This window comes from Cnephaeus nilssonii, assembly GCF_951640355.1.
Source record: "Cnephaeus nilssonii genome assembly, chromosome: 2".
Classification (NCBI taxonomy): Eukaryota; Metazoa; Chordata; class Mammalia; order Chiroptera; family Vespertilionidae; genus Cnephaeus; species Cnephaeus nilssonii.
Genome location: NC_137073.1, coordinates 106,752,802 through 106,777,371, shown reverse-complemented (window position 1 = coordinate 106,777,371; position 24,570 = coordinate 106,752,802). Strand labels below are relative to the sequence as shown.

The 24,570-nt window shown below is 43.0% G+C and overlaps 1 protein-coding gene across 1 annotated transcript in view; it reads right to left on the bottom strand.

The window, feature by feature from the left end:
- The window catches only part of MROH2B (maestro heat like repeat family member 2B), a gene marked incomplete at both ends in the record, with an annotated part of 48,849 nt that overhangs the window by 10,701 nt on the left and 13,578 nt on the right, over window positions 1–24,570 (bottom strand). The window contains 22 exons of the mRNA XM_079798169.1: window positions 255–412; window positions 963–1,115; window positions 2,416–2,513; window positions 4,404–4,524; window positions 4,705–4,794; window positions 5,094–5,189; window positions 5,284–5,419; window positions 6,731–6,810; window positions 7,027–7,146; window positions 7,954–7,980; window positions 10,105–10,257; window positions 10,762–10,869; window positions 11,899–12,015; window positions 13,268–13,375; window positions 15,827–15,870; window positions 16,646–16,787; window positions 17,315–17,355; window positions 17,758–17,914; window positions 18,740–18,853; window positions 19,621–19,743; window positions 21,440–21,513; window positions 22,789–22,902. Coding sequence (XP_079654295.1) covers window positions 255–412; window positions 963–1,115; window positions 2,416–2,513; window positions 4,404–4,524; window positions 4,705–4,794; window positions 5,094–5,189; window positions 5,284–5,419; window positions 6,731–6,810; window positions 7,027–7,146; window positions 7,954–7,980; window positions 10,105–10,257; window positions 10,762–10,869; window positions 11,899–12,015; window positions 13,268–13,375; window positions 15,827–15,870; window positions 16,646–16,787; window positions 17,315–17,355; window positions 17,758–17,914; window positions 18,740–18,853; window positions 19,621–19,743; window positions 21,440–21,513; window positions 22,789–22,902 — 2,374 coding nt within the window. The remainder of the gene's footprint in view (window positions 1–254; window positions 413–962; window positions 1,116–2,415; window positions 2,514–4,403; window positions 4,525–4,704; window positions 4,795–5,093; window positions 5,190–5,283; window positions 5,420–6,730; window positions 6,811–7,026; window positions 7,147–7,953; window positions 7,981–10,104; window positions 10,258–10,761; window positions 10,870–11,898; window positions 12,016–13,267; window positions 13,376–15,826; window positions 15,871–16,645; window positions 16,788–17,314; window positions 17,356–17,757; window positions 17,915–18,739; window positions 18,854–19,620; window positions 19,744–21,439; window positions 21,514–22,788; window positions 22,903–24,570) is intronic.

Sequence of the window (24,570 nt, the reverse complement as noted above, 5' to 3'; positions counted from 1 at the left end):
CACACACACACACAGATGTATATATATACATATATATATATATATATATATATATATATATATATATATATATGTATATATATACACACACACACACACACAGTAGGGAAAACATTAATTTTTAAATTAACGAGATATTTTCAACCTTTGCTGTTTTCAACCTTTGTTCGCTACCTTTCGAACAGTGAGCCCTTCCCCGATGCCCTGCAGGGTGGCCTTTGCTGGGAGGAGGGACCAGTCCAGCCAGAATGTACCTGTCAAAGGGCAGAGGCTTCTGTAAAAGGTTGGCGACAACTGCCTCCGTGTGAAAGCCGGCTATCTGGGAGATGGCTTCCAGAATGAACTGGAAACTGTCCTCCTTCTGCCTGAGGAGTGGCATGTGATAGTAAATTATGCCCAAGATCTCCAACAGCTAAAAAGAAAAAGCCAAAGCCGGCATTACGTCGTCATTTTCCCTCGAGGACGTGAAAGGCTCAGGGCGTGTGTGGTCAGCATATTGGTGGCTGGCGAAGCATAAAAGATGTTAAAAGTGATCATCGATTCTACACATGGCCTTTCTCTCATTCAGGAGCATTGCTGATGCACTGGGTCTTTTTTTCTTAAACCAGTTTAGCTAAAGGCTGCCTTTGGCCAGGTGCTGCGCTAAGTTAAGCGCTGTGAGAGATTTACCCAAGGTGAATAAGATGTAGAACTCTCTCAAAAGAAACGGGTGGTCTGATAAAGGCTGTTGGGCATGTACTCAAAGGCTTGTGTGCGAGACAGTGTACGGCCGATGGTATGCAAGAGGTACACAGGACTGACGGGGGCATCCAGAAGTCACTGGCGTCGCTTTGCAGGGACATCTGGTCTGGGTCTCAAAGGATATACAGCCATTTCAAAAGGCAGAGTGGAGACGGTGGGAAAAGGCATCTTCCTCAGAAGGGTTAGGATTCTGCTCGGCTGTCAGCCGGCAGTCCGTGTACCTGATCTTCCAAGGCAGCTCCCTGCTCCTTCAGGGTGGCGACCATCCACAGGCCGCAGGCTGTCGAGCAGGGGGCGCTGAGGCTCTCCAGACCGTCCAGGGTCTCCTCCAGGAACGTGAGAATCTCTCCACTCGGGATGAACTTACTCACAACCTGAGAATACGCCGGAGAAACTCACGCTAGCCACCACCTCGCTTCACGTCTCAAACTCACCACATGCAGTTACTCCTTGTTCTGGGATATTGGAGACCAATGGGCGTGGCAAACAGTGAGAATAGGACTGGGGCCTTAGACACCAGGGAAAATACTAAAATAGGACATAGTCATGACCTTTTGCCTCTAAGCAAACTTTCTCTGGTGTCTAAGGCCCCAGTCCTATTCTCACTGTTTGCCACGCCCATTGGTCTCCAATATCCCAGAACAAGGAGTAACTAACTGCATGTGGTGTTCTGTCCTCTATTCTGATGGACTTTGTTGGGCCCTTCACTGACATCTGGGGCTAATTGCCATAATACATACAACTCTACAATGTCTACTTTAGGAGTGATGCTGCCTCACACGGGGGGGGGGGGGGTTGCAATGCTGCTGACTCTGCGTTTTTCACAACTGGCACAATGGTAGGTAGTGGGCCCGACTCTTCTGCTCAACAGCCTCTGTTGGCTTGACATTTCAATTGCAGTAAAAGCCAAGGTCCTTAACAGGGCCTGCAAGGTTCCTGAATCAACCCTGGACTATCTCTCGGATCTCATTATCTACGTCTTTCTCCATGCCAGGGTGTTTGCACTTACTATTTTCCCTCTGCCTGGAATGTTCTTTTCCCAATGTCTGTATGCTTCCCTCTTTCAGAGTGACCTTCTCTAAGGGATTACCCTTTCTTTACTGGACTTTATTTTTCTCAATGATCACTACCTGACCGGATATTTATTTGCCGGGCTCCATCTACTGGGATGCAAGCTCAATGAAGGCAGGCATTTTGTCTTTTACTATTCTTAGAGCTTAGGACAAAGTCTGGCATATGGTAGGTGTACAGGGCATATTAGATGAATAAATGAATGACTGAATAAATGAATGAATTGATCAACCAGTCCTCACAACATCTCTGAGAGGTAGGTTAGGTCACTAATTTGAAGTTGACGATTCTGAGCTTTGAGCAGTGCAGTGTGTACCTGATCAACTCCATAGCCCTTGTTCCTTCTACTCCATCCACTGCCTCCCTCAGCCTGGAGCAGGCCACTTGATTGACAAGGTTCCCCTGAGCATGAAATGAGCAGTAGCAGGCCTCAACTGTGCACATGTCAACCCAGAGTTCATAAACGACAGGACAAAGGCCTTTCATTCTACTTGAATGGCTATGCTGCTGCCCTCTTTGGTAGTGAGGTGTACACAGCTTATTCATTTGAAAGTCAATATCGAATCGTCTTTACAGCCCTTGCCAGTCCTCCATGTCTATTACCTTTGCTATTTTAGAAGAAATCTTGAGCTGGACCTGCACATCATCAGACTGCAGGCTTTCCTGCAATCCCTGCAGTCTTTCCACTTCCAGGTGAGCACCTAAAATCAACCACAGGAGACACAGGTAGGAGGTCAGACTTGAAAGATGTGGAGGAGGCTGGCTAGCTTGTGATGAGACATGAATTCAGCTGCTGGACACTTTCAACAAACACACTGACTGATGAGACAGTGAGCATAAGAACAGATACATATTGAGTAGTTTCTACCTGCCAGGCACCATGTTAAATACTCTCATACAATGATCTCATTTGTTACTCAGAAAGGTCATCTGAGGTAGACTCTCTTGCTATTGTCCCCATCTTACAGATGAGAAAGCTGAGGCAGAGATATGAAGCCATTTGGCCACATGATGGTGAGTAAAAATAGGAAAGTCAGAACTTGTGCCCCGGTCTGTCTGACACGCTGACACTGAAGCGCAGGCTGTTACTACCCTACAATGATGCTGACTCTGTCGGACTTCCATTCTGTGGTGAGCTGCTGTGGGGGGAATGGGAAGCTAACTAGTGCAATGGGAACGTCAGCACTGAGTAGGCGCTTGTTGATCTCACTTTATAGAAGTAGCTTGTTTGCTGTTTTGAATGAATGGTAGTTGTGGAAACACACAACCTGAATGATTCTGTGGAAGGCCACCCATCCCAGCAAAACTCACACAGACTTTGGAGTCACGCAGACCTGCGCTCAAAGCCCAGCTCCAGATCAGCGGTCCAAGCTACTGGTACATTTTTAACCCTGGATCCCTCATCTCAAAACTGACTGAGCAGCATCCATGAGTATCAAGTGGGTATTTAATTTAGTATCACACTCGTTACTTGTGTCTAGTAGGTGTTTAATTAATACTCATGTTCTTTGTCTCTGCCATCCTCATTTGATCAATCAAGAAAGAGAGTTAAAGTGAGTAACAGATTATAGGATTTCTTCTTAACAAAGAGTGTCTGAAGACCTGAACTTGGCAAGTTTCAGGGAAATAAAGGGAGCTGGAGGAAGAATATGTAGAACAATTACAGAATTCAAATTCCTCTCTTCCCTTGCACATTTCCTCGCTTACTGAAATGGTTCCTCACTTCCTTAGTTTATTATTTTTTCCTGGCTTGATAAGAGCATGTATACTCAATGAATTATCCTCCCACGGTCCAAGGGACTTTCATACCTATTCTGTTTCTGCTGAGGGGTTGTATTCTTTTTGACTGACTATGCCCTCACCCATCCCCTCCCACCTAATCCCAGCTTTTGACTTGTAATATCTCTGCATCTCCAGCATTAGAACAGTGCTTGACACCTGGGAAGGCATTGGGGGAATAGTTCCTGAGTACCTGTGAGAGTGAAGAGTGAAGCAAACGTGGATGGCACTGAACTGAGACCATAGGCCTGGCCTCCCTGGCTTATACACAGCTGAGCACACCCACTGCGGGGCTGTGCTCCACAAAACACCCACTGATGTAGCTTGGACAGGAGCCCTGATTGCTGGGCTCCGCCCGACACTGGGGTTTTAAATTCCTTACGCTGACTGACACTGCCAGTTATTCACATGCACTCAGAGAGCGGACGCAGGGCCTGAGATGCCAACTGGGAAACCTTCCCCAGAGTTCTCTCCTAGAGAAACAGAATGAAAGCATAACTTCCTCCTGGGAGACCAGGTGATGGATTCTCTCAAACATTCCACCCACTTTCATGGCTCCTTAAGATGCTTTGGCGTCATTATCTTTATTTCTAAAAAAGAATGATAGAACCACAGAGGAAGAAAGACCCAAGAGGCAATTTCCGTGACACAGTTAAGGTATTAGAACTCGGAAATGGCTGAAGTGAGGGAAGGAGGGAGGGAAGGAGAGAGAGAGGGAGAAAGAGAGAAGAGGGAAGAGAGAAACATAGATGTACAAGGAGGAAAACTGGGAAGAAAACAAGCCTTTTTCTCTCCATTTGTCTTTCGCTCACCTTGTATACAGAACAGAGCAATGGTTGAGCTGGCTGCGGCCTGGCGGATGGAGGGCAGGGTGTCACAGGAATGCGGGGCCAGAAGGCCGAGCAGCGAGCTGATTTTAAAGTTCTCCGGTGCCTGCAGGACAAAGGGGCCCCCAAGGGGATGGGGTGGCTGGAGAATACCTCCGGACATTCCCAACTCTGGAGGGTAAGCCCCTTGATCTCTCCCTGCTGGTCCTTAGAATGAAAGGGGATGTTGGACTTTCCCTCTCAGGGTGGTGGAAAGTAAGCAAGCAGCACACAGACAATGACTCACCTCCACGTCGTTGGTCAGCACTTTGGCAGTGATCTGGAAGGCTCTTTCTCTTTCCCATTCTTTTTGTGAAACAAGCCACATTCGGAGAAGCTGTTGGTCAAAGGATAAGCATCCTTTCCATAGTGTCCTTCATATCCATGCATTCGCATCCTCTCTCTTTCTTGCTCTCCCCCGCCCACCAGCCTCTGCTGCAACAGGCCAGGCGCTGACCACCCCGCACACTGTTGCTGAATGGACAGAGTAACAGAACCACAGAATGGGCCCTCCACGGGGGCTGAGTGGGTCGGGCTGGACATCTCCCTGCAAGGAGGAGGAGGCCCAGTTTGAGAGGTGCACTGGCGCACAGATTAGGGGACCCAGGGATCAGCCTGAGCAGTGGCCCCACTCACATTAAACATTTCCTGGCAGTCTTCGGCTCTCACGTTGTCCCACATCATGGTCCGCAGCAGCTTTCCCAGAGCATCCATGGACCGTTCGTAGAGAAACTGAAATCCCAGGTTGAGTGGGAGGGTGAGGCCGAGGCGAGAGGGCAAGGCCCCACTGGGCTCTTCCTTCCACCCGGGCCTCACCCCCACGTACACTGATGTGCTCCTTGTCCTTGTCTGTCTCGCCCTCATTTCTGAGACTCTCCAGAGGCGGAAGGGGCAGCAGCCTCCGAATGTTCTCTTCCAGAATGTTCAGATTGTCATTCAGTGAGAGCTGAGGTTTCAGTTTACTGGAGTGAGAGCCACGTGAATACATGTTAAAATGGTCATATACTTACTGAATATGTTGGATTAAATAAGAACATGATTAAAATTAATTGGACTTGTTTCTTTGTACTCTTAAAAGTGGCTACTAGAAAAATTTAAATGATACATGGGACTTGCATTATATTTCCACTTCACAACACTATCCTAGAACCTAGTTAGTTTTTACTCATGTTCAAGGTTTATGTATTTGAGTTGTCTTCGAATTTTCCTCCTCTTTGTAAACAGACTGATCCCGGGTCCCTTATCTTGTCTCTCCCCACACGTTGGAGACATTCCGTAGGTGTGCTTGGCACCTGCTTTGCCCCGGAGGCTAACACTCTCCCAGGGCAAGGCCACATGTTGTTTATCACTGTCCCTTTTGAACCCAGCTCAGTGCCTGATACAAGGATGATACTTAATAATATGTATTAAATCAAACTGTCAACTTTTATAATTAGAAGTTCAGAGTACACTTTTTGCATAAAGGTGTTCACCAAAATATTATTTATAGTTCTTAAAAACAGGCCACAATAAAAAATAGCAAGAGGAGGTTGGTTAAGTAATATAAGGCACAGCTAAATAATAGGAAGACATTAAAAATGATTTTTGTTACCTCAACATAATAAAAGCCACATATAAAAGCCTGCAGGTAACATCATACTCAAGGGTGAAAGACTGAAAACTTCCCCTCTAAGATCAGGAAAAGAGGAGGATGCTGCTTCTATTTAACATAGTGCTAGAAGTCTTAGCCAGGGCCATTAGGCAATAAATAAATAAATAAATAAATAAATAAATAAATAAAATAAAATAAAAATAGGGGTAATTTTATTGTTTTTAAAAACTTTCTATAGTTTCCAAGTTTTAACAGTGAGCTTGAATTTCCTATACTGCAGGTGTGTGTGTGCGTGGGGGGGGGGGGAATGTTATTTTAAAAACTTGCTTAACATTATTTTCTTCTTCAGGCTTATTGTTACTAACCAACTAGAACTGATTAGGGCTTTTACAATTTTTTAATGGGAAGATTAAGAAAAATGTCATTTTGCACAAAATTTCAGTCTTCATATATCAATACATCCGACTCCTCTAAGCAACCCTTCTTTCTGTCAGGCATCAAGTGACCAATCTGTCAGTTTTGCAACTCTGGAAAGAGAAAAGGCCCCTGTTTGAAATAACTCACTGAGGAACTGTGTTCCTTTTGGGGAGGGTGCCCTGGAGTCTGCACTGATCTATTAGTCAGAAGGAGGACATGGGGGAGGAACTATTTTTTTCAATGAGAACAGCAAAAATTTCTCTACCTGAGGTATCTGATGGCGATTAAGGCTTTCCACCGAACAGGGGTAGCTAAGGAATCCAGGGGCTCGTCCCTGATGAAATCCTGCCACAGACAAGGAGGTGAGAGTTCTCAGAAAGAATCAAGGGGGTTTCCCTTCAGCAAGGACAAAGCTGCAACCTCACTGGACCCGTGGGTGCCCTCGGGCAGAAATACAGCTGAGATCCGCTCCTCGGGACTGGCCAGTTTTACCCACTTTTAGAAAGGCAGCCCCACAACGGACTTCTCAGGGCCTTGCCTAAGTCCTCTCTGCTCGCTCACCAGCATGTAACCGAGCAGCAACTCCTTGTAGGAAAACTTGAACCCCTGGACCTCAGCATCTTGGACAGCAATGCCAATCTCAGTGATACTTCTTGTGAAACTCATTTGCAGATCCATGTCCTAAAGCAAAACAATTCAAGGTATAAGCAGGAGCCAACAGATACCTCAGGTAGAGAAAATGAATGTAACATAAAATGTTTTTGTTTTGTTTTTTTGGGTTGTTTTCTGTTCTTGTCAGGCAGCTCTCCTGGTTCTATAAACGTGTGACCTGGGGTTGAAATGTGTGCCCAGAAGGAGCGAGATTCTCGGCTCCTTTTGCCATGTCTACCTTAGGACAGGCAGGGAAATTGAAAAACAGGTCAATTTCCACTCCAACCCCCTTCCCCCCCCCCCCCCCGCCCCGACCTCCACCTGACCCATAGATTGAAGTTCCTCTAGAGTAGTGGCTTTCAAACTTCTTTGACCATAAATCACAGTAGGAAACAGTTTACAATTCCACCCAATATTTACATACACAAATCTATCTATCTATCTATCTATCTATCTATCTATCTATCATCATCAATCTGAAATAAAAGTTTTAGGATGGTTATTACTATATGCAATGTGTTTCTCATCTATTTAAGTACAAAAATGTTGCTGGTTGTGATTTATTAAATGAATTTCATGATCTACTGGTGGGTCACAACCCACAGTTCTAATGACCCGGCTGTAGTTTGCAGCCTAACTTCCAAACCTTTTGTAACCAAATACAGCAACTTGCTCTGTCCTAGATTAGGCTCTGGGATCCTGGCTTCAGAACTGGGTTAATTAGTTAGATATCGGGATCCTTTCCTCTGGAAACAAATCCAGAGGACACCTATGCTTACTGCACTTCCAGGGAGCATGATTTGCGTTCAAATATGTAAGTTCAAATATATCACATACCTTGTTCATCACAGACATGCCCAGAACCTGAAAATTCAAAGGCAAAAGCAGATACTGGAGCAGCAGTGAGAGAGTTCCGGCGCCCCAACAAGAAGCCCCACCCCTCAACCTGAAGGACACAGTGAAGCCGGACCCCCGGTCTTGCCAAAGCGCCCCCTTCCTCCCCCGTTTTCCAAAGCGAGGCCTGGTACACTGGCGGGAGCTGTCCCTCGGTGGGTGAGCTGGGACTATGCTACAGAGGTTTCAGGCTTCTCAACTGGAGGAGGCTCTCCTAGACTTGGGTAGGAAAAAGGGGGCAGGCACTTGGCAGAAAGAGCAGTGAAAACTCCTGAAAGGACAGGTATAGGCAATGGGGCAGCTCACCTTGGAGCCGGATACAGTCAGTCCTGCTCTAATGCTTGCGTTGAAAATGCACATTGGTTCCAATGCGATTGGTATGTGAGGGAGTAGTTGTAGCGGTGTTGGGCTTTGTGTTTGCTTCCTCGGTTTATTGTGTTATGAGCACTCCCCATCCAAATCTGGCATTGCAACTGTCCATCAGATTTCAGATAACCTTTCTTTGCCACCATGTCATAATATTTTATACTAGTAACTGTCACACTTGACTTTAGGTGTTTTTCAAGGAAAAATTTTATTTAAAAATATATTAAAAAATAGTTCCTGTTTTTTTAAAAATATGTCATTGATGGAGTTTTTTGAATGTTGTGCCCCTCAGCCCATTTTCCTCATCATCCCTGAGGTTTTTCTTGTACTATTCAGTGCGTATGGTGTGTTATAGCAAAATTGATTGTACCTTGAAAATGTCTAGTCATCATTATCTAAAACATCTTTAACTCTTTTTCTCTTTCAGTTTTATCAAAATTTTCCTCACTGCTGGACTAAAAACGAATGTAACATAAAATGTTTTGGGGTTTTTTTAGTTGTTTTCTGTTCTTGTCATTGTGTATCAAATTTTGGGTCCATCAGAACCATCTTTTGAGGATCATGTTACACATACAGGTTCAGTGATCCATCCCAGAAGACCCTGGTCCACTAGGGATCTTTATTTACAACAGGTTCTCTGTTCTCATGCAACTGAGGTGTGAGAATCTCGACCCTGTATGCCCTTCCGCTGGCATCTGCTTACTAAATCTATGTATCATGAGCTCCCCATGGTTCCATGCTTATCACATTCACGCATGCATAAATGTCAAGGGCACAGATTTCTCAGCCAGATGGTTTGTCGAGGGCACAGGAGAGGAGATAAAGGAGCATAAGGTACAATCCCTAACATCAAGGTACTAACAATCTAATGGGAGAAGCAGATGGATACAGAGTCAATGAAAGCTCCCTAAATCTGGCTGTGGATAAGAATCATTCATACAACTTTAAAAAATACAGATGCCAAACTCTACCCAGACTGACTGAACCAACCTGCCTGGAAAATGGGTCTGGGAAGCCGCTTTAAACTTGATCCCTAGGTGACTGTTAGGTGGCAGCTTGGGACTAGTCAGCAAAAGGACTGAATTGACAATATGCAGAACGCACTTTATGAAAGATACAAAAAGTGCTACGGGGGCAGACATAATGGGACGAATTCTAACTCAGTTCGGTGGCTCTGCATTAGAAGTAGAACACTCTTGGCATGTTTGAGGAGCGCCAGGGATGGCTGGGTGGCTGGGATGAATGTGGAGGGGAAAACAGTACAACATGAGGTGGATTGGGTAGTTGATGAGTGACATATTTTATTCACTTAAACATACACAAATGGCACTTATTTGTGAAGCACCATTTTATGTGGTCTACAAATATTCCCATATAAAAGTTTAAACAACGATTATTAGTAACACTTCAGAGGCTATTAGACGGAACTAGTAAGCCAGATGCCCTGAAGTAGAATGGGAGGAATTGTTTGAAGTTCAAAAATAGGTGAGACCACTATGGGTATAATTGATCTGGGAGGCATCATGGGAGTGGTATGACATGAATGTCCCAAGATCATAGGAAAGAGGTAATTTACCTGGCCCTGTTTCATGATAAACTTTTCTGTTCCCACATGTTCTCATCTTCCAAACATACCAGATCCTACCTTGGTTTGGCCTGTTCCTTTGAGCATGAAGATTCCCAGGGAACCCCAGCCTGGAAATCGAGGCAGCCTGTCAGGGTCGTTACCTGACAGCACTGGCCATAGAGAAACAGGACTTGGGACACGATGTCTTGATCAAGCCTGGTGAGGAGCTGACCCTTGGGAGCATGGAGGGCCACGGCCCCATAGACCACCATGACATCAGTCTTGCTCAGGCTCTTTTTCCCACAAAAAAGACCCTGAAGACAAGGAGAAATATGAAAAATCTCACTGAAGGAGTTTCCTTTCTCTCATGTCTTTTCCTGATCCTACGGATGACTATAGGGCCTAAGAAACGAGCCTGGGATGATTCAAATCTATCTAAAATGGGTACTCTTGTTTGTCCAAATTTAAACACCCTGGATTGTGTTGTGGCTATATCAGGCTTTAATAGAGCTACCTGTGAGAAGTTTGTGTTAATTTTTACTTATTAAATTTATCTCTGTCAGGGGAAGCAGGGCATTCACAATGGAAACTGTCTATGAGGCCTGAACAGCTGGCAGGGACAAACCTAGGCACACACAAAGCTCCTTGGGGCCTTGTGGGTCAGCATTCGTGACAGAAAATAGAGTAGTGTTGTTATCTAGCTGGTCATTCTATAGGGCCTGCTGTCCCGCAGTCCTGACCCGGGCTAAAGACTTGGGGATAGGAGTAAGTATCATATGACCAAAGGCTTTGGAGAAGGCTGTGTGTGTTCCTTTTACCTTACATCGATTCATGAAACGCTTCTCCCGATCTTGGAATGTTTTCAGAACTTTTAAGACAATATCCAAGTGGTTCTCGGCACAGTATCCTAAAATAGATGTTATTCCCTAAAATCAGAAAAGATATGATATTTGGAGTTTAACCATTCACTTACTCAATAAATATTTATTGAGCATCGATTATGTGTCAGGCACTTTTCTAGGTCCTGGGCATGTAAAAGTAAAAGGATACACACCAAACTCCTTGTCCTTGTGGATTTTACAACCAGGTGAAGTGTTATTAGATAAACACAAGTTCGGTTAATGTAAATATATAGTATTTTGATGGCAATAAATGCTACAGAGAAAAGAGAAACAGAAAAAGGGCTGCAGGTTGGGGGGAGTTTGTAATTTGTTTATTATTTTTAAAATCCTCACCCAAGGATATGTTCATTGACTTTAGAGAGGGAGAGAGAGAGAGAGAGAGAGAGAGAGAGAGAGAGAGAGAGAAGAGAGAGAAACATCAATCAGTTGCCTCTCATACTCATCCCAACTGGGGACTTAACCCACACCCTTGGTATGTGCCCTGACCTGGTGGTATCTGGACATTTAATATGGGAGAAAGAAACCTAAACACCATGGAATTTCTGCGAGGAGACTATATAACACAACCCAATAATTATTTTATATTTAGGTGGTCTTATTAACCTGGGGAGTTTTTTTGTGTTTTTTTTTTTAATACACATCCTCTGTAGGCAATAGGTCAAAGTGCTTTGCAGAAGCTCTCCAGGTTATACTTCTATTTTCTCTAAGTTGAAAACCATTGGTATATAACATTACTTTCAGCTTGTAAACTCAATGGTTTTGATGTTTATGATCATACTCAAGTTATAAAGCCAATGTCAAAATATATCGAAGATACTCTTGTTAAGTAAGAAGGATTAAAATTCATTTTTCAATATTCTTACAAAGTTGGTTAAATAATGAAACACTGATATTTAAACACGGTTGTGCCACTTTTTTTCTGAAAAATTCTGTTGGGCTACTTTGACTGTATTCCTGGACAATTCTGGATAAGTAAGACATTATCATAAGTAAGACTGTCAGCTGGAATTACTTATCATTGTCATAAGAGGAAACAGAGAGAAAAGGCTCCACCTGTCGCTGATCCCCAAGTTGGTTGGGAGCAGTCAGAAATTCCTTAATCTGTGAGCTTACGAAGTTTGTATCTTGGCAGGATGCTAAGGTGGTTCCCAAGGCTTTCCAAAGGAATTTCTGTAAAACAAAGGACAAGCCACAGAATGTTAAGCAAGACTCGGATGACTTAATATACTTGATCCCATGGAGCCCTCATAACCCCACAACCCTCAGAGGTGGGTATCAACTCTGTTTCATCAGTCAGTGTACTGGGACTCCAGGCAGGTTTAGTAATTTACCTAAAGCTGCATAAGTAGCAAGTAGCAGAAAGTGGCTTCATACAACGAGGAGGGTTAAGTAGAGGCCAGTTGGAGACAGAGGAATGAAAAGAATAGGCCTTTGAGCATTCTTTTAGCTCCAAGTTTTTTAAACTGTAGTAGATTCTTTTCTGACAGCCAGCCTCACACATCTGGCCCAGTGGAAACTAAGAACCAAGCTGTGTGCTAAGTGCTAGGGCAAGACGGCTATCGAACTTCCAGTAGTCATTCATCTCCCTTCTCTAGAACAGAACCTCTGGATTTCAGTCAGGAGCATGTCTATCTTGAAGACACTATGCTCCTCAGTGTTCCTCTCAGACAGCTGTGGCCCTGTAACATGTGGTCAAATGCAAGGTGAAGAGAAGGTAGCATTTCTCTAACAAGTCCTCCCTTATTTTATTTTATTTTCCCCCTCTGTACTTCTCTATTTATTTTACTTTTTAAAATTCTTTATTTTTTAAAGTATTACATATGAATCCTTTCCCCCTCATTGACCTCTCCCTGCTCGTTCCTACCCCTTAACACATGCCCTCACTCCCCCCCTTCCCCCCCCCCCCCCAACCCCGTACTGACTGTGTCCATGGGTTAGGCTTATATACATGTATACAAGTCCTTTGGTTGATCTCTCATACACATCCCCCTCCTCACCCGTTTCCCCCCCACCCCACCGCTTGCCTTCCCTCTGAGGTTGGATAGTCTGTTCAATGCTTCTATGTCTCTGGATCTATTTTAGTTCATTAGTTTATGTTGTTCATTATATTCCACATCCCTCTTTTTTTTTTTAACATTGATTTCAGAGAGGAAGGGAGAGGGAAAGATGGAAACATCAATGGTGAGAGAGAATCCTTGGTTGGCTGCCTCCTGCATGCCCCCTACTGAGGATCAAGCCTGCCACCCGGGCATGTGCCCTGACTGGGAATCATACCATGACCTCCTGGTTCTTAGGTCGCTCAACCACTGAAACACATAGGCCGGGCTCCTCCCTCTTTGTGGTTGCAGTATAGATGAATTGGAACTTGAGCAGCCATTTCACATTATAAGGTAGAGCTAAGGCCCCTTAACTGGACACCAACCTTCTCAATGGAGGTGTTACTATAACTGCCCATTTGCTGGTTGAAATCCCGACTCAGCTGAATGGTCCAGGCTATGTCACTGATCTCCCATAAAGACTCTTTGAGCAACTGTGGAAGGAAGTGGAAGTCAGATATAGATGTGACTGTTTAGTGTGCTTTCTTGATACTTAGTACCTTATTTTTTAAAAGTATAAATATATATTAAATGGGATTATTCCATTTCCCATATAAAAATGAGTTACTTTGGGATTTTGTATCTTGTTTTATTTTAAAAGCCATATTCTTTTATGTTCTGAATTTCCATTAGGAATAAATCACACAGAATGTGGTATTCACTACAGGTAAGTGCCTTTTCCTTTCTTTTTTTTTTTTTTTTGTAAGTAAAAATTGCTTAAAGACTTAAAAGAAAGTAATCTATTCTGAAACTTAATTGAAGTTAATGTTTTTCAAGGTGTGAATAGATTTATAAAAACTCCACAATGTTAGTTTGCTTTATTATATACTAAAAAAAGAGGACATTTTTGGAGCAAAGAAATGAATGTCTTTAAGAACCAATTACATATACAGGCACTTTTTGCTAACTTCAACTCTAGTAACTAAACATTCCTAGCTTCACCAATTGTTCTGAGCCAAGGCCACGACCAGCCATCTGAACACATGTTCTTCTTCATTGAACAATGCATACAAAGGTGTTTTTGTCTTTTTGGAGGACAGCATCCATTGCATTTTCTACAAACCATTATTCTCTACTTTAAGCCTAGAGAAGGACACAATGTCAAAGCCAATGAAAAACTCTGTATGCATTTTCTTAATATGAACTCATTCAGTGAGTGGGTCCTTTGACGGAAAAATGAAACAGCCTTGGGAGTTTGAGGGAGGAAGGCACATGCAAACAGTTTTGGAAGAAGGCTAGAAGCATACTCAAGACTGCAAGAGGGAAAGAAACTGCCTCAAGGCTTCTCTCTAGAGAGAAAATCTTCCTTCCTGGTAAGAACAGTTACTGTAAAATGGTAGCAAGAGAACATAAGGTAGGAATTTTGATGGGATGGGGGGGATAAAAGAAACAGGAATAAGGGAGGTGGATGCTAGAATTAAGGACCAGGAGAATAGACAGTGGCTCTCACATCTCATATTGGGTAAGAATCACTGTGGGAGTCTTTAAAAGGTATCAATTCTCAAAAACTCCCCTCCCCCTCCCCCTGATTCTGATTCTGGAAGGGGTGGTGATGGGAGGTGGAGGTGCTGAGGAGAAGTCACTGAAAACTGACATTTTAAAAGAAGCCATATGTCAGTTACCAAATAGCCATGGCATGTAAAGTCCAGCATAGGGAATTTGGTCAATAATTCTATCTAATAAAAGGGTAATATGCAAATTAGCCATCACTCTGTCACAAAGATGGCGGCACCCATAGTGGCCGGGGCGCTGGACACTGGTGGCGTTGCCCTGGCCATGAGCCCCAGCATCCCGCATGCCCCAGCCCGCAGAGGGAGGGAGGGCGGGCAGGCAGGTGGGCCTCTGGCCAGAGGCTGGCTGGGGTGCGGGATGCTGGCGTCATTGCAGGCCTGGCTGAGGGACTGCCCCCCCTCCCCCCTCGTGCACAAATTTCATGCACTGGGCCTCTAGAATTGTAATAACTATGTATGGTATCAGGTGGGTACTTGAAATATCAGGAGGGACACTCTGTAAAGTACATGATTGTCTAACCACTGTGCTGAACACCTGAAACAACACAAAAGAATACTGAAAGTAAACTGTAATTGAAAGAATATTCCAAAAATAAAAAATAAAGGAAACTGTATGTAATTCTGTGTAGGTGCTTTATAAATTGATATCCTGCTAGATTCAAAGCTCCCTGCTCATTGTGGCCTTGACCTTCTGCAGGGTCCTGAAACCAAAACCCTCCCTGGAAAGCCAATGCACAACTCTTGGCTGAAATTTGCAATCTAGGAATTTGGCATCATTTGGGGCGTGAAAGAAGAGGATTTTTTCTGAAAAGGGGGCATAATGTGGCTCTTTGGTTGTTAGAAATCAGGAAAAAGACAGTGAGAAGCAGATAGAGAAGAAAATGGAATTGTATTTAGAAGTGGAAATTATGCTAGTCTCAGTTTCTTTTAAAAAATATATTTTTATTGATTTCAGAGAGAGGAAGGGAGAAGGAGAGAGAGATAGAAACATCCATGATGAGAAACATTGATCAGAATGCAATTGCAAGGAGAGAGAGAGAGAGAGAGAGAGAGAGAGAGAGAGAGAGAGAGAGAATGAACACCCTGAAAATTGGAGAAGATTTAAGAAAGACCCAGAGAAAAATATTACTAAGTACAATATTCAAAACTGTCTTAAACTCTTAATCAAATTGGAGACTAAAGATTGTTGCTCAGATTATGGTGATTTAAAGACCATAATTCTTAAGTGATTACTTCTAAGATTATAGTCCTTTTCCTAAGAAAAGAAAATGCTGATTACTGCCTTGTGGAATCCAGTTCTTTTTGGTTAAGATGGGTAACTTCAGCTGATTTTTTCACCCCATCATCAACAATTAACCTAGCTGTCACCCTTACCTGAAGCAGCATGGCTTCCCATAGCGCGATGCTAGCATTCTTTCCTAAAAAAGAAAAGATTCAATAACTGCCCCAGAAATGAAGACTAAGTTTCTCCCTTGCAAGGTTCCCGATGGATGCTGTAGTTCCATATCAAGCTTTGTCTTTACACAGGAGGATTATTTCAGATGAAATTTAACATACTGCTAACTTTCAAGTGCTAGTCAGGTGGGCAGAGGGTCTTCAATCCATGACGAAATCTAGGCTTTTTGCCGATTTCTTTTTATATATATATATATATTTTATTGATTTTTTACAGAGAGGAAGGGAGAGGGATAGAGAGCTAGAAACATCGACCAGCTGCCTTCTGCATACCCCCCACCGGGGATGTGCCTGCAACCAATGTACATGCCCTTGACCGGAATCAAACCTGGAACCTTTCAGTCCGCAGACCGACGCTCTATCCACTGAGCCAAACCGGCTTTGGCAACTTTTTGCCAATTTCAACAGTAACTACTGCAATGAGCAGATTTCAATATTTTAACATGGAGGAATAATAACTTTTTAGAACAGTGCCAAAAGAGAGTTTCTCTAAGACCAGAGGAAGACCAGGGTGGAAGTAAAAGTTCCTGCAAAGGATGTTGCCCACTTGGTCTCTTTCTAGCATAAGTGTTTTGTAGAGAAATAGAACATGAGCAATCAAGAAAAAAAAAATAGGTGTCCACCTTGTATATCAAGTTCATTGCTTTTACTGCCTAAAGTGAACAACAATGGCTTTAGACAGAGAAGTGGTGCCTAATTTCTCTGTGTTTTTGCCTCCTCGGGTCCCCCTCCCTATACCTTCCAGAGGCTGCAGGAGCTCAGGTAGGCGTGCTTTCCACAGGTTTACCAATTTGGGGTGAATTATTTCAGGCATTAGCTTCAGAAGTCCTATTGCACCAACCCCACTTAATTTCCCTAGACTGGCGAGCATAGATATTACCTGTGAGATAGAAGAGAAAATGCTGGTCAACTCAGGGGTATTTTTTATTTTAATTTTTTTTACAATTGTCCTGGATTCCCTTGATTCCTACATTAGCTAATCTTTTAATAAATCATACCAGTCTGTTCTCACCTATTCCAGAGCAGAAATCAATGAAAGGTGCCAACACTGTAGATATATTAATTAAATAAGGGCATGTGGAACGAATGATTGAGTAAATGATACATGTGGGGCAAACAAGAGAATGCAGTCTAATAGATGTGGAAGTCGTTCCAATGGCACTTATGGATCAGATTCACTCTATGATTATTTTAAAATCAAAAAGTTTAACAAGCATTTCGGAGTGAGAAGATAATCTAGCCAATTATAAAGTTTCACGAGTGTCATTAGTACAGCAGAACATTTATTATGCCTTTAGTGTTTCCTTTGGTTTGGAATCTATGTAATGTTTATCAGCATTTGCTTGGACCCGAGTCGCAGATATTGGCTTCCACTTATCCCACATTGGTTTTTCATAACTCACTCACCAGAAGTCTGGCCAGGAGCTGTTGCGGTGAAGGAAGTTTCACTAGAAAGAGAAAGCAAGGTTCATTATTGCTGTAGAGGCTAGCAAATTTCAGATTTGGGTTGGGTATATTATCAAAGCCCTAAGGCCTTCTGGAAATGAGTTTCAGATAAGAGAAATGTTTTACCTTTTAGAAAATATGTTTTTAATGATTTTTAGAGAGAGAGGAAGATTTTTATAGAGACAGAGAGGAAGATTTTGAGAGAAAGAGAGAGAAATATTAATGTGAGAGAGAAACATTGATTGTCTGCCCCCTGCACACTCACTATTGGGGATCCAGCCTGCAACCCAGGCATGTGCCCTGACTGGGAATGGAGCCAGCAACCTTTTGGTGCATGGGACGATGCTCAACCAACCAACTGAGCCACACCAGGCAGGGCTTGCTTTGTTTTTGAATGTACAAACCAACTCCTGTAGAAATGACAAGGGCTGTTGACTCCGAGGCATTCTTCTTCTTTCTCTCCTCTGCCATAATCAGGCTCCGGATGATGTTGAACAGGCAGTCCAGAGTCCCCGTGTATTCGGCAGGTATCACAAAAGTCAGGATTCGTGGCCATAGCACCTGCGGGAAACAGGCCAAGATGCAGGATGGCTAATGCTTTTCCATAACTTCTCCTTGGTCCTCACTGATTTAGAAAAATTTCCCCCCACCTGTTATTTTGCTCTACAGGCCAAATCGAAATGAAATCATTGAACAAGATCTCTGCACAGCACATCCACCTTCAGCTGCTAGTTGCAGTGAGTGTTGGTCGGCGTCTCTCCATGGGGTTGTAGCTGGAATTGGGGGAGGTCGGTGGATTCTTCAATGTGAGGAAGTGTTGTAGGCACTGCATCCCTGGGCTCCCCACTCAAGTGCTCCCATCTGGGAATAGCCCCTGACCCGATTGAACGGGTCTTTGATGGACTCCTGGATGCACCAGGTATTTCTGGCCACTAGATCCTGACTTTTGTGATTATTTAGCTTACGGAAAATACAGATTCCAAGGCGCCTGCCCCGAGGTTCAGATTCTATTAGGCTTCAAGGGAGGCCGGAGAATGTGTGCTTTGACTACCTCCCCAGAGGAATGGGGATGTTTGGCAGTCATTGCATTGAACCACCACCGTTCACTACTTAACAGCTTATCTAGGAATGTTAGGGGAAGAAGAGAAATGATATATAAAGGTGCTGATAAATGGCCAATTGCTATCCAGATAGAAGACATTATTTAATTAATGAATTGGATATCTGTCTTTGAGGAACTACTATGTGCTGGGCACTGGGCATCACAATCACCTTGCTCTCGTCAGAGCATCAGAAAGCTGATGACACCTGTGTCTTTACTTTGAAGCGGGCAGAGCTTTAGAAGGGCAATCGAAGTAACTGTTGGTGGCGACAAAGACCCCTTACCTGAGGCATCCCAATGACCAGCGGGTCCAGCCTTTTTAAGACCTCGAGGCTTGTTGCTCGGACAGATTTCTCTCCCGCTTCGTCCTCATGGGAGTTAGGTTTCGCTGGTTTCTCCTTCAAGAAACATGAAACAGGCGACCTGTTCAGAATCCCTGCCGTGGGCTCCTCCGACTGCACCTGTGGAGTGCTCAGACTCTGAGGTGGAGGACAGGACGCAGCCACTCAACCTAAGGGGCTCATGGAGCCTGGCCGGCTCGGTCTTCAGCATCTGATCCCTGTTTTAAAATGCTTCTTGGAGGAATGGGTTGGGAAAAACACCCCTGACTGAAGCAGAAAAGCAAAAATTGTGAGGACCCCTGAGTTGCAGATATCCGCCCCCAACCCCCCGACCCGCCTCTCTCTCTCTCAGGCCTTTGCCATTTTCCCTGGAACAAAAAATTTCAAAGACAGTGCTTCCGAGTGGACTCCAGTTTCAGTTGTGACGAACTTGCTAAGATCTCTGGGACCTTACACATGTGCTTTCCCCGCTGCTCATGCGGAAGAAGGCAACTCCAGGGCAGCAAGAATCTTCATGTCTTACGTTCTCTAAACAACTCCTTGCTCTGCCTCTCTCCACACCACCCCCAGGCCTCGGAGGCCAGGTTGCCCCTCCTTAGGGAACACTGTGATTTCATTACTTGGTTTCAGATAGGCCAGAAGTGATATCAGTGAAAGGGAACTGATAACCTTAGAGGCTGAATAAAGTATCACTATAAGCGATGAGAGTGAAACTTAGCTTCTAAATCAGGCATTGAGTCACACCCCAGGCATTTCTTCTAAAACCCAGTCGAGTCAACAGAACTTGTTACAAGGCAGCGCTCAAAACTGCACCCTCTCCCTACCAGATTCCTGTTGCATGTCACAAACTGGGAGAAGACGTAGTCGATGAGTGGCCAGCCTTCCTGGGCTTCAATGTAGCTTTTCTCACACATGCTTTGGATGAGGAGGAGGGTGGAATTTCTTACCTAGAGTCAGACAAATGCATTTGCAACAATTTACTATGTTGGGCAGAATGGAAATTTAACTTCTCTTATTCTTTAAACTTCATGGATCATTTAGTGGAAATCTTTTTTTTAAAGGGGGTATAAAATGAACAATGCTACTATAATTTAACCAAAATCTGTTCTTCCTAGCTCTCAAGGCATATCTTTTGATATATTATAGAATATAGGTAACTTTGGGCTAAAACACTGCCTCACTTTTAAAATCCTCAATGAAAGATAGCACATTGAAGTCAAGTTCCACAATCCCTCATCCACCAATTGAAAATCCAATAAACTCGGAAAAGTGAGATTTTGTTTTTTTTAATTGGGTGCCAACTCAGTAGCAGCAAACCCCAAACTGAACTGTTTTAAAGCTATTTGTAGTCTTTTCTTTCTTTCTTTCTTTCTTTCTTTCTTTCTTTCTTTCTTTCTTTCTTTCTTTCTTTCTTTCTTTCTTTCTTTTTGATTTTTTACAGGGAGGAAGAGAGTGGGATAGAGAGTTGGAAACATCGATGAAAGAGAAACATCGATCAGCTGTCTCTTGCACAACCCCTACTGGGGATGTGCCCGCAACCAAGGTACATGCCCTTGACCGGAATCGAACCTAGGACCTTTCAGTCCGCAGGCCAACACTCTACCCACTGAGCCAAACCGGTTTCGGCTTTACTTACTTTATGTAGTGTGGCTGTCTACACATTTCCCTGCAGAAATATTAATGGGTTTGACTGAATGGGCTATTGTCACGGTAATGTTTTTCTAAAATCTGAATATTCTGAATCCTGAAATATGTCTGGCCCCAGGGAAGGGAATAGGGGATTATGAACCCGTGTTACAAGTTTTCAGTAATTTGGCTCCCTTAGTTTATTGGATCGCTTACCTGGAGGATGGAGAGCTCAGATCTAATTCCTTAGTGAATGGGTCTTTTAATGGAGGGTAGGAAGAAAAGAATGATTTGGAACAGGGAGGCAGAGCTACATGGTGGCAATTAGCAAAACCGTCACCCACTAGTCTCCCCAAGTGAAGACAAAAGAGGTTCACCGTCTTTCTGTTTTTGCCTGAGGAGCTGGCCTTCCTTAAAGTTTCTGTGCTCTTTTACTCTAAAATCTAGCAATTCTTTAATTGGCCTGGCCAATTACTAGGTCAGGTTTTTTCATCTAACCACTCCATTTTTGCATAACTTTTATTTTGAACACAGTCACAATCAAAGCTTCTTAGGGGAATTTTCTTCATTGGTTTCTATGTAGGGCTCTAATCCAAATGAAATATGATTTTCATACAAAAATTACAATTGCTAATTTTTAAACATTCGTGTCAGCATAAGTTCTACGTCTTTCCTAACATGAACGACTTTGATCAAATAATCTGGAAATATTGAGCAATCTATTTAGTGCAAGACTCGCTCTAGGTACTCCCTGCTTGGAAAACAGGATGTCTATGCACAGAACAATGCTCAGGGGTTATTACTTTTTGGAGGAAGATACATTGTAACTAACTATTTTTAGAACTGTATCTTGATTTGGTTTATATTTTGGAGGAAAAACAGAGTTCGTTGAAAAATAGAATTGATCAAAGTTCTTTATAAAGCAATCTCATAAGTAAAACCTTAAATAGGCAACACAGTTTTGTTTACTCCTAAAACTACCACCAACTGAATAAAAGTCCCCATTAATTCTCTTACTTTTATACTGAGGTCACCCATGACAACTTTGACTGTTCTTTCGATTGAAGTGATCTGACCCCTCAAGTTGGGCTCTGAAAGACAGAGGTGAAATTGAGGGCATGATTTAGTAGGTGTATAGTATGTTCTAGGATTGATGAAAACCCACTATGGAACGTATTTGTAAAGTCTCTTGTCCTTAACATGTTATGTTATTCACTTCCCTCCTATCTTTTCTCTTCCAACTCTTTAAAGATGTTGATTGCTTTCTTTGCTCCCTATTATATTTGGTTTCATCTTATTTAAAATTAAGTTAGAGTCCAAAGTGAATTCAATCCATCACACCCAATGGATCAGCTTTAAATTTTGTGAAACTATTTCATTTTTCTTGTTTGATTTTTCAATAAATACCAATGATAACCGAATTTTAAAAACTACTATGATGTAGTGCAGAAATAATTATTGTATTTTATAAATCCAAGATATCATTAACTTTATGAGGCACCATTATTTTATATTGCATAAAAAAAAACTATAGTGGCTGGTTATCATTTAAAATGTTGTCAATTATAAGATACTAGAGGCCTGGTGCACAAAATTCGTGCACCCTGTGGGATCGGGCCTAAATTGGCCATTGGACATTCCTCTCACAATCCGGGACTGCTGGCTCCTAACCACTCGCCTGCCTGCCTGCCTGCCTGATCACCCCTAACCACTCCCCTGCCAGCCTGATCACCTCTAACCACCTCTGCCTGCTGGCCTGATTGCCCCCTAAGCCCCTAACTACTCTCCCCTGCCAGCCTGATTGACTCTAACTGCCCTCCCCTGCCAGCCTAATCGCCCCTAACTGCCCTCCCCTTGCTGGCCTGATTGACCCTAACCATCTCTGCTTCAGCTCCTGCCACCGTGGCTTTGTCCGGAAGGATGTCCAGTCTAATTAGCATATTACCTTTTTATTAGTATAGATGTTCCAATATCATGAAAATATGTGCTTCTTGGAATTAAAAATATGATAATTTATTAAATTCTGCTCTTTTCTAAATGGACTAATCTCTAGAATATTATGCATTCTTCTTACCCACGCTTGTTTATTGGGTGACTTAACCAGCTTACCAGGTCTTCTAAATTAAATTCTCAAGTATTCTACTAAGCCTTCTCAACTCATTAGATAAATATAATAAAAGACGAGAGGTAACTGAAAATGCCTGTTTAAAAATAATAGATTGTAGACATTGAGGAAGACAGAGTTTCACTTGAATATAATGTTCTATAAATATCCCAAAGACATAGGATAGGATTAGAGCATGCATCGGGTTCAATTTTCTTCCTGGTACAAAATAAACTACTCTGGCTTCATCCCTATTACTTACCTTCAGCGTTGACAACCAATCGTAACAAAGTCAAGATCCCCCTTCGAGTGACTTCATTATTACTTCTTATTTGTTCATCAAAAAATTCCATCAGGTCTGCAGGATTGGAATGGGCTGCAGGTTTAAGAAATACTGGCATCACAAGAACTCATTTTCTTTCTTTTTAAAAAAAATATTTTTTATTGATTTCAGAGAAGAAGGGAGAGGGAGAGAGAGACAGACACATCAGTGATGAGAGAGAATCATTGACTGGCTGCCTCCTGCACACCCCATACTGAGGGTTGATCCCACAACCCAGACATGTGCCCTGACAGGGAATCGAACCATGATTTCCTGGCTCATAGGTAAATGCTCAACCACTGAGCCACGCCATCCAGGCACAAGTAAAATATTTATGATTGGGAATAGGGGAATTATGTGAGGATTGTCAAAGTCACTGTTAGGTTGGTAGTTAGATTTTATGATGTTCTTGCTTCTATGGTATCACAGAAATAATGAAGCAGCTTGATTACTAAGAGAACTGTCTTGACCTGGGCCCACTCCTGTTCAGATCTGTGAATGTGATTTTATTTTGAAAAATAGGTTCTTTGCAGATGAAATCAAGCTAAGCTTAATTGGCAGAAGTCATTAGGGTGGGCCCTAATTGAATATGGCTGATGCCTTTATAAGAAAAGGAGAGGAGACACGGAGACTACAAGAACACCTTGTGAACACAGAGGCAGAGGTTGGAGTGATGCTCACCAGCTTTGGAGATGAAGAGAAACATGGGTAGGGCAGGAAGCAGGGAACAGTGAGGAAAGAACTGGTTAGGGTAAAATAGTTTGGGTTCGAAATTGTCAGAGATAAAGGGAAAGTTAATTAGGTTGGTGCATAGAGCAGAGAGAAGTATAGAAAGAGAAAATCAGAAGAAAACTCGAACATAATAAAAAGGTGTCAATGAAGTAGTAGACTTGACATGTTTTGGGAAGGGTGGAGGTATGGGAGGTATAGGTTATTCTTGTCTTTTGTCCTCAGGGACTATGTTGGAAGGAACACAGTTTTGTATCCTGACCCTGAGACCTTGGTGCCTCCTCTAACCAGGAGATGGCTGAGATCGTGATGTGAGAGCAAGAAGAAAAGGAGAGCCCGGCCTGTGTGGCTCAGTGGCTGTGCATCGGCCTACAAACCAGGAGGTCAGGGTTCAATTCCTGGCCAGGGAACATGCCAAGGTTTTGGGCTGGATCCCCCGTAGGGGGCATGCAGGAGGCAGCCGACCCATGATTCTCTCTCCTCATGGATGTTTCTGTCTCCCTCTCCCTTTCCCTTCCTCTCTAAAATCAATTAAAAAATTTTTTTAAAAAAAAAGAAGAAAAGGAGAGTGAAGGAGGGAGAGAGACAGGAATAGATATTAAGAGATGACCAGCGGGAAACAAGCATGACTTTGGGTCTGACACAGTTTGAAATAATCTCAAATATCAAGAGGTTACCAACTCACCCTGGTTTGCCTATAAATAAACCCATGCATATATGGTCAATTAATTTTTGACAAAGTAGCCAAGAGTATTCAGTCGGAAAAGGATAGTCTTGTCACTAAATGGTGCTGGGAAAACGGGACAGCCACATGCAAAAAAATGGAACTGGATCTCTACCTTCACCATACAAAATAAAATAGAAATGGAATGAAGATTTGAAGGTAATATCTGAAACCATGAAACTCCTTGAAGAAAACATAGGGAGCAAGCTCCTAGACATGGGTCTTGGCAATAAGTTTTTATTTATTTTATTTTATTAATTTTTAAGCAG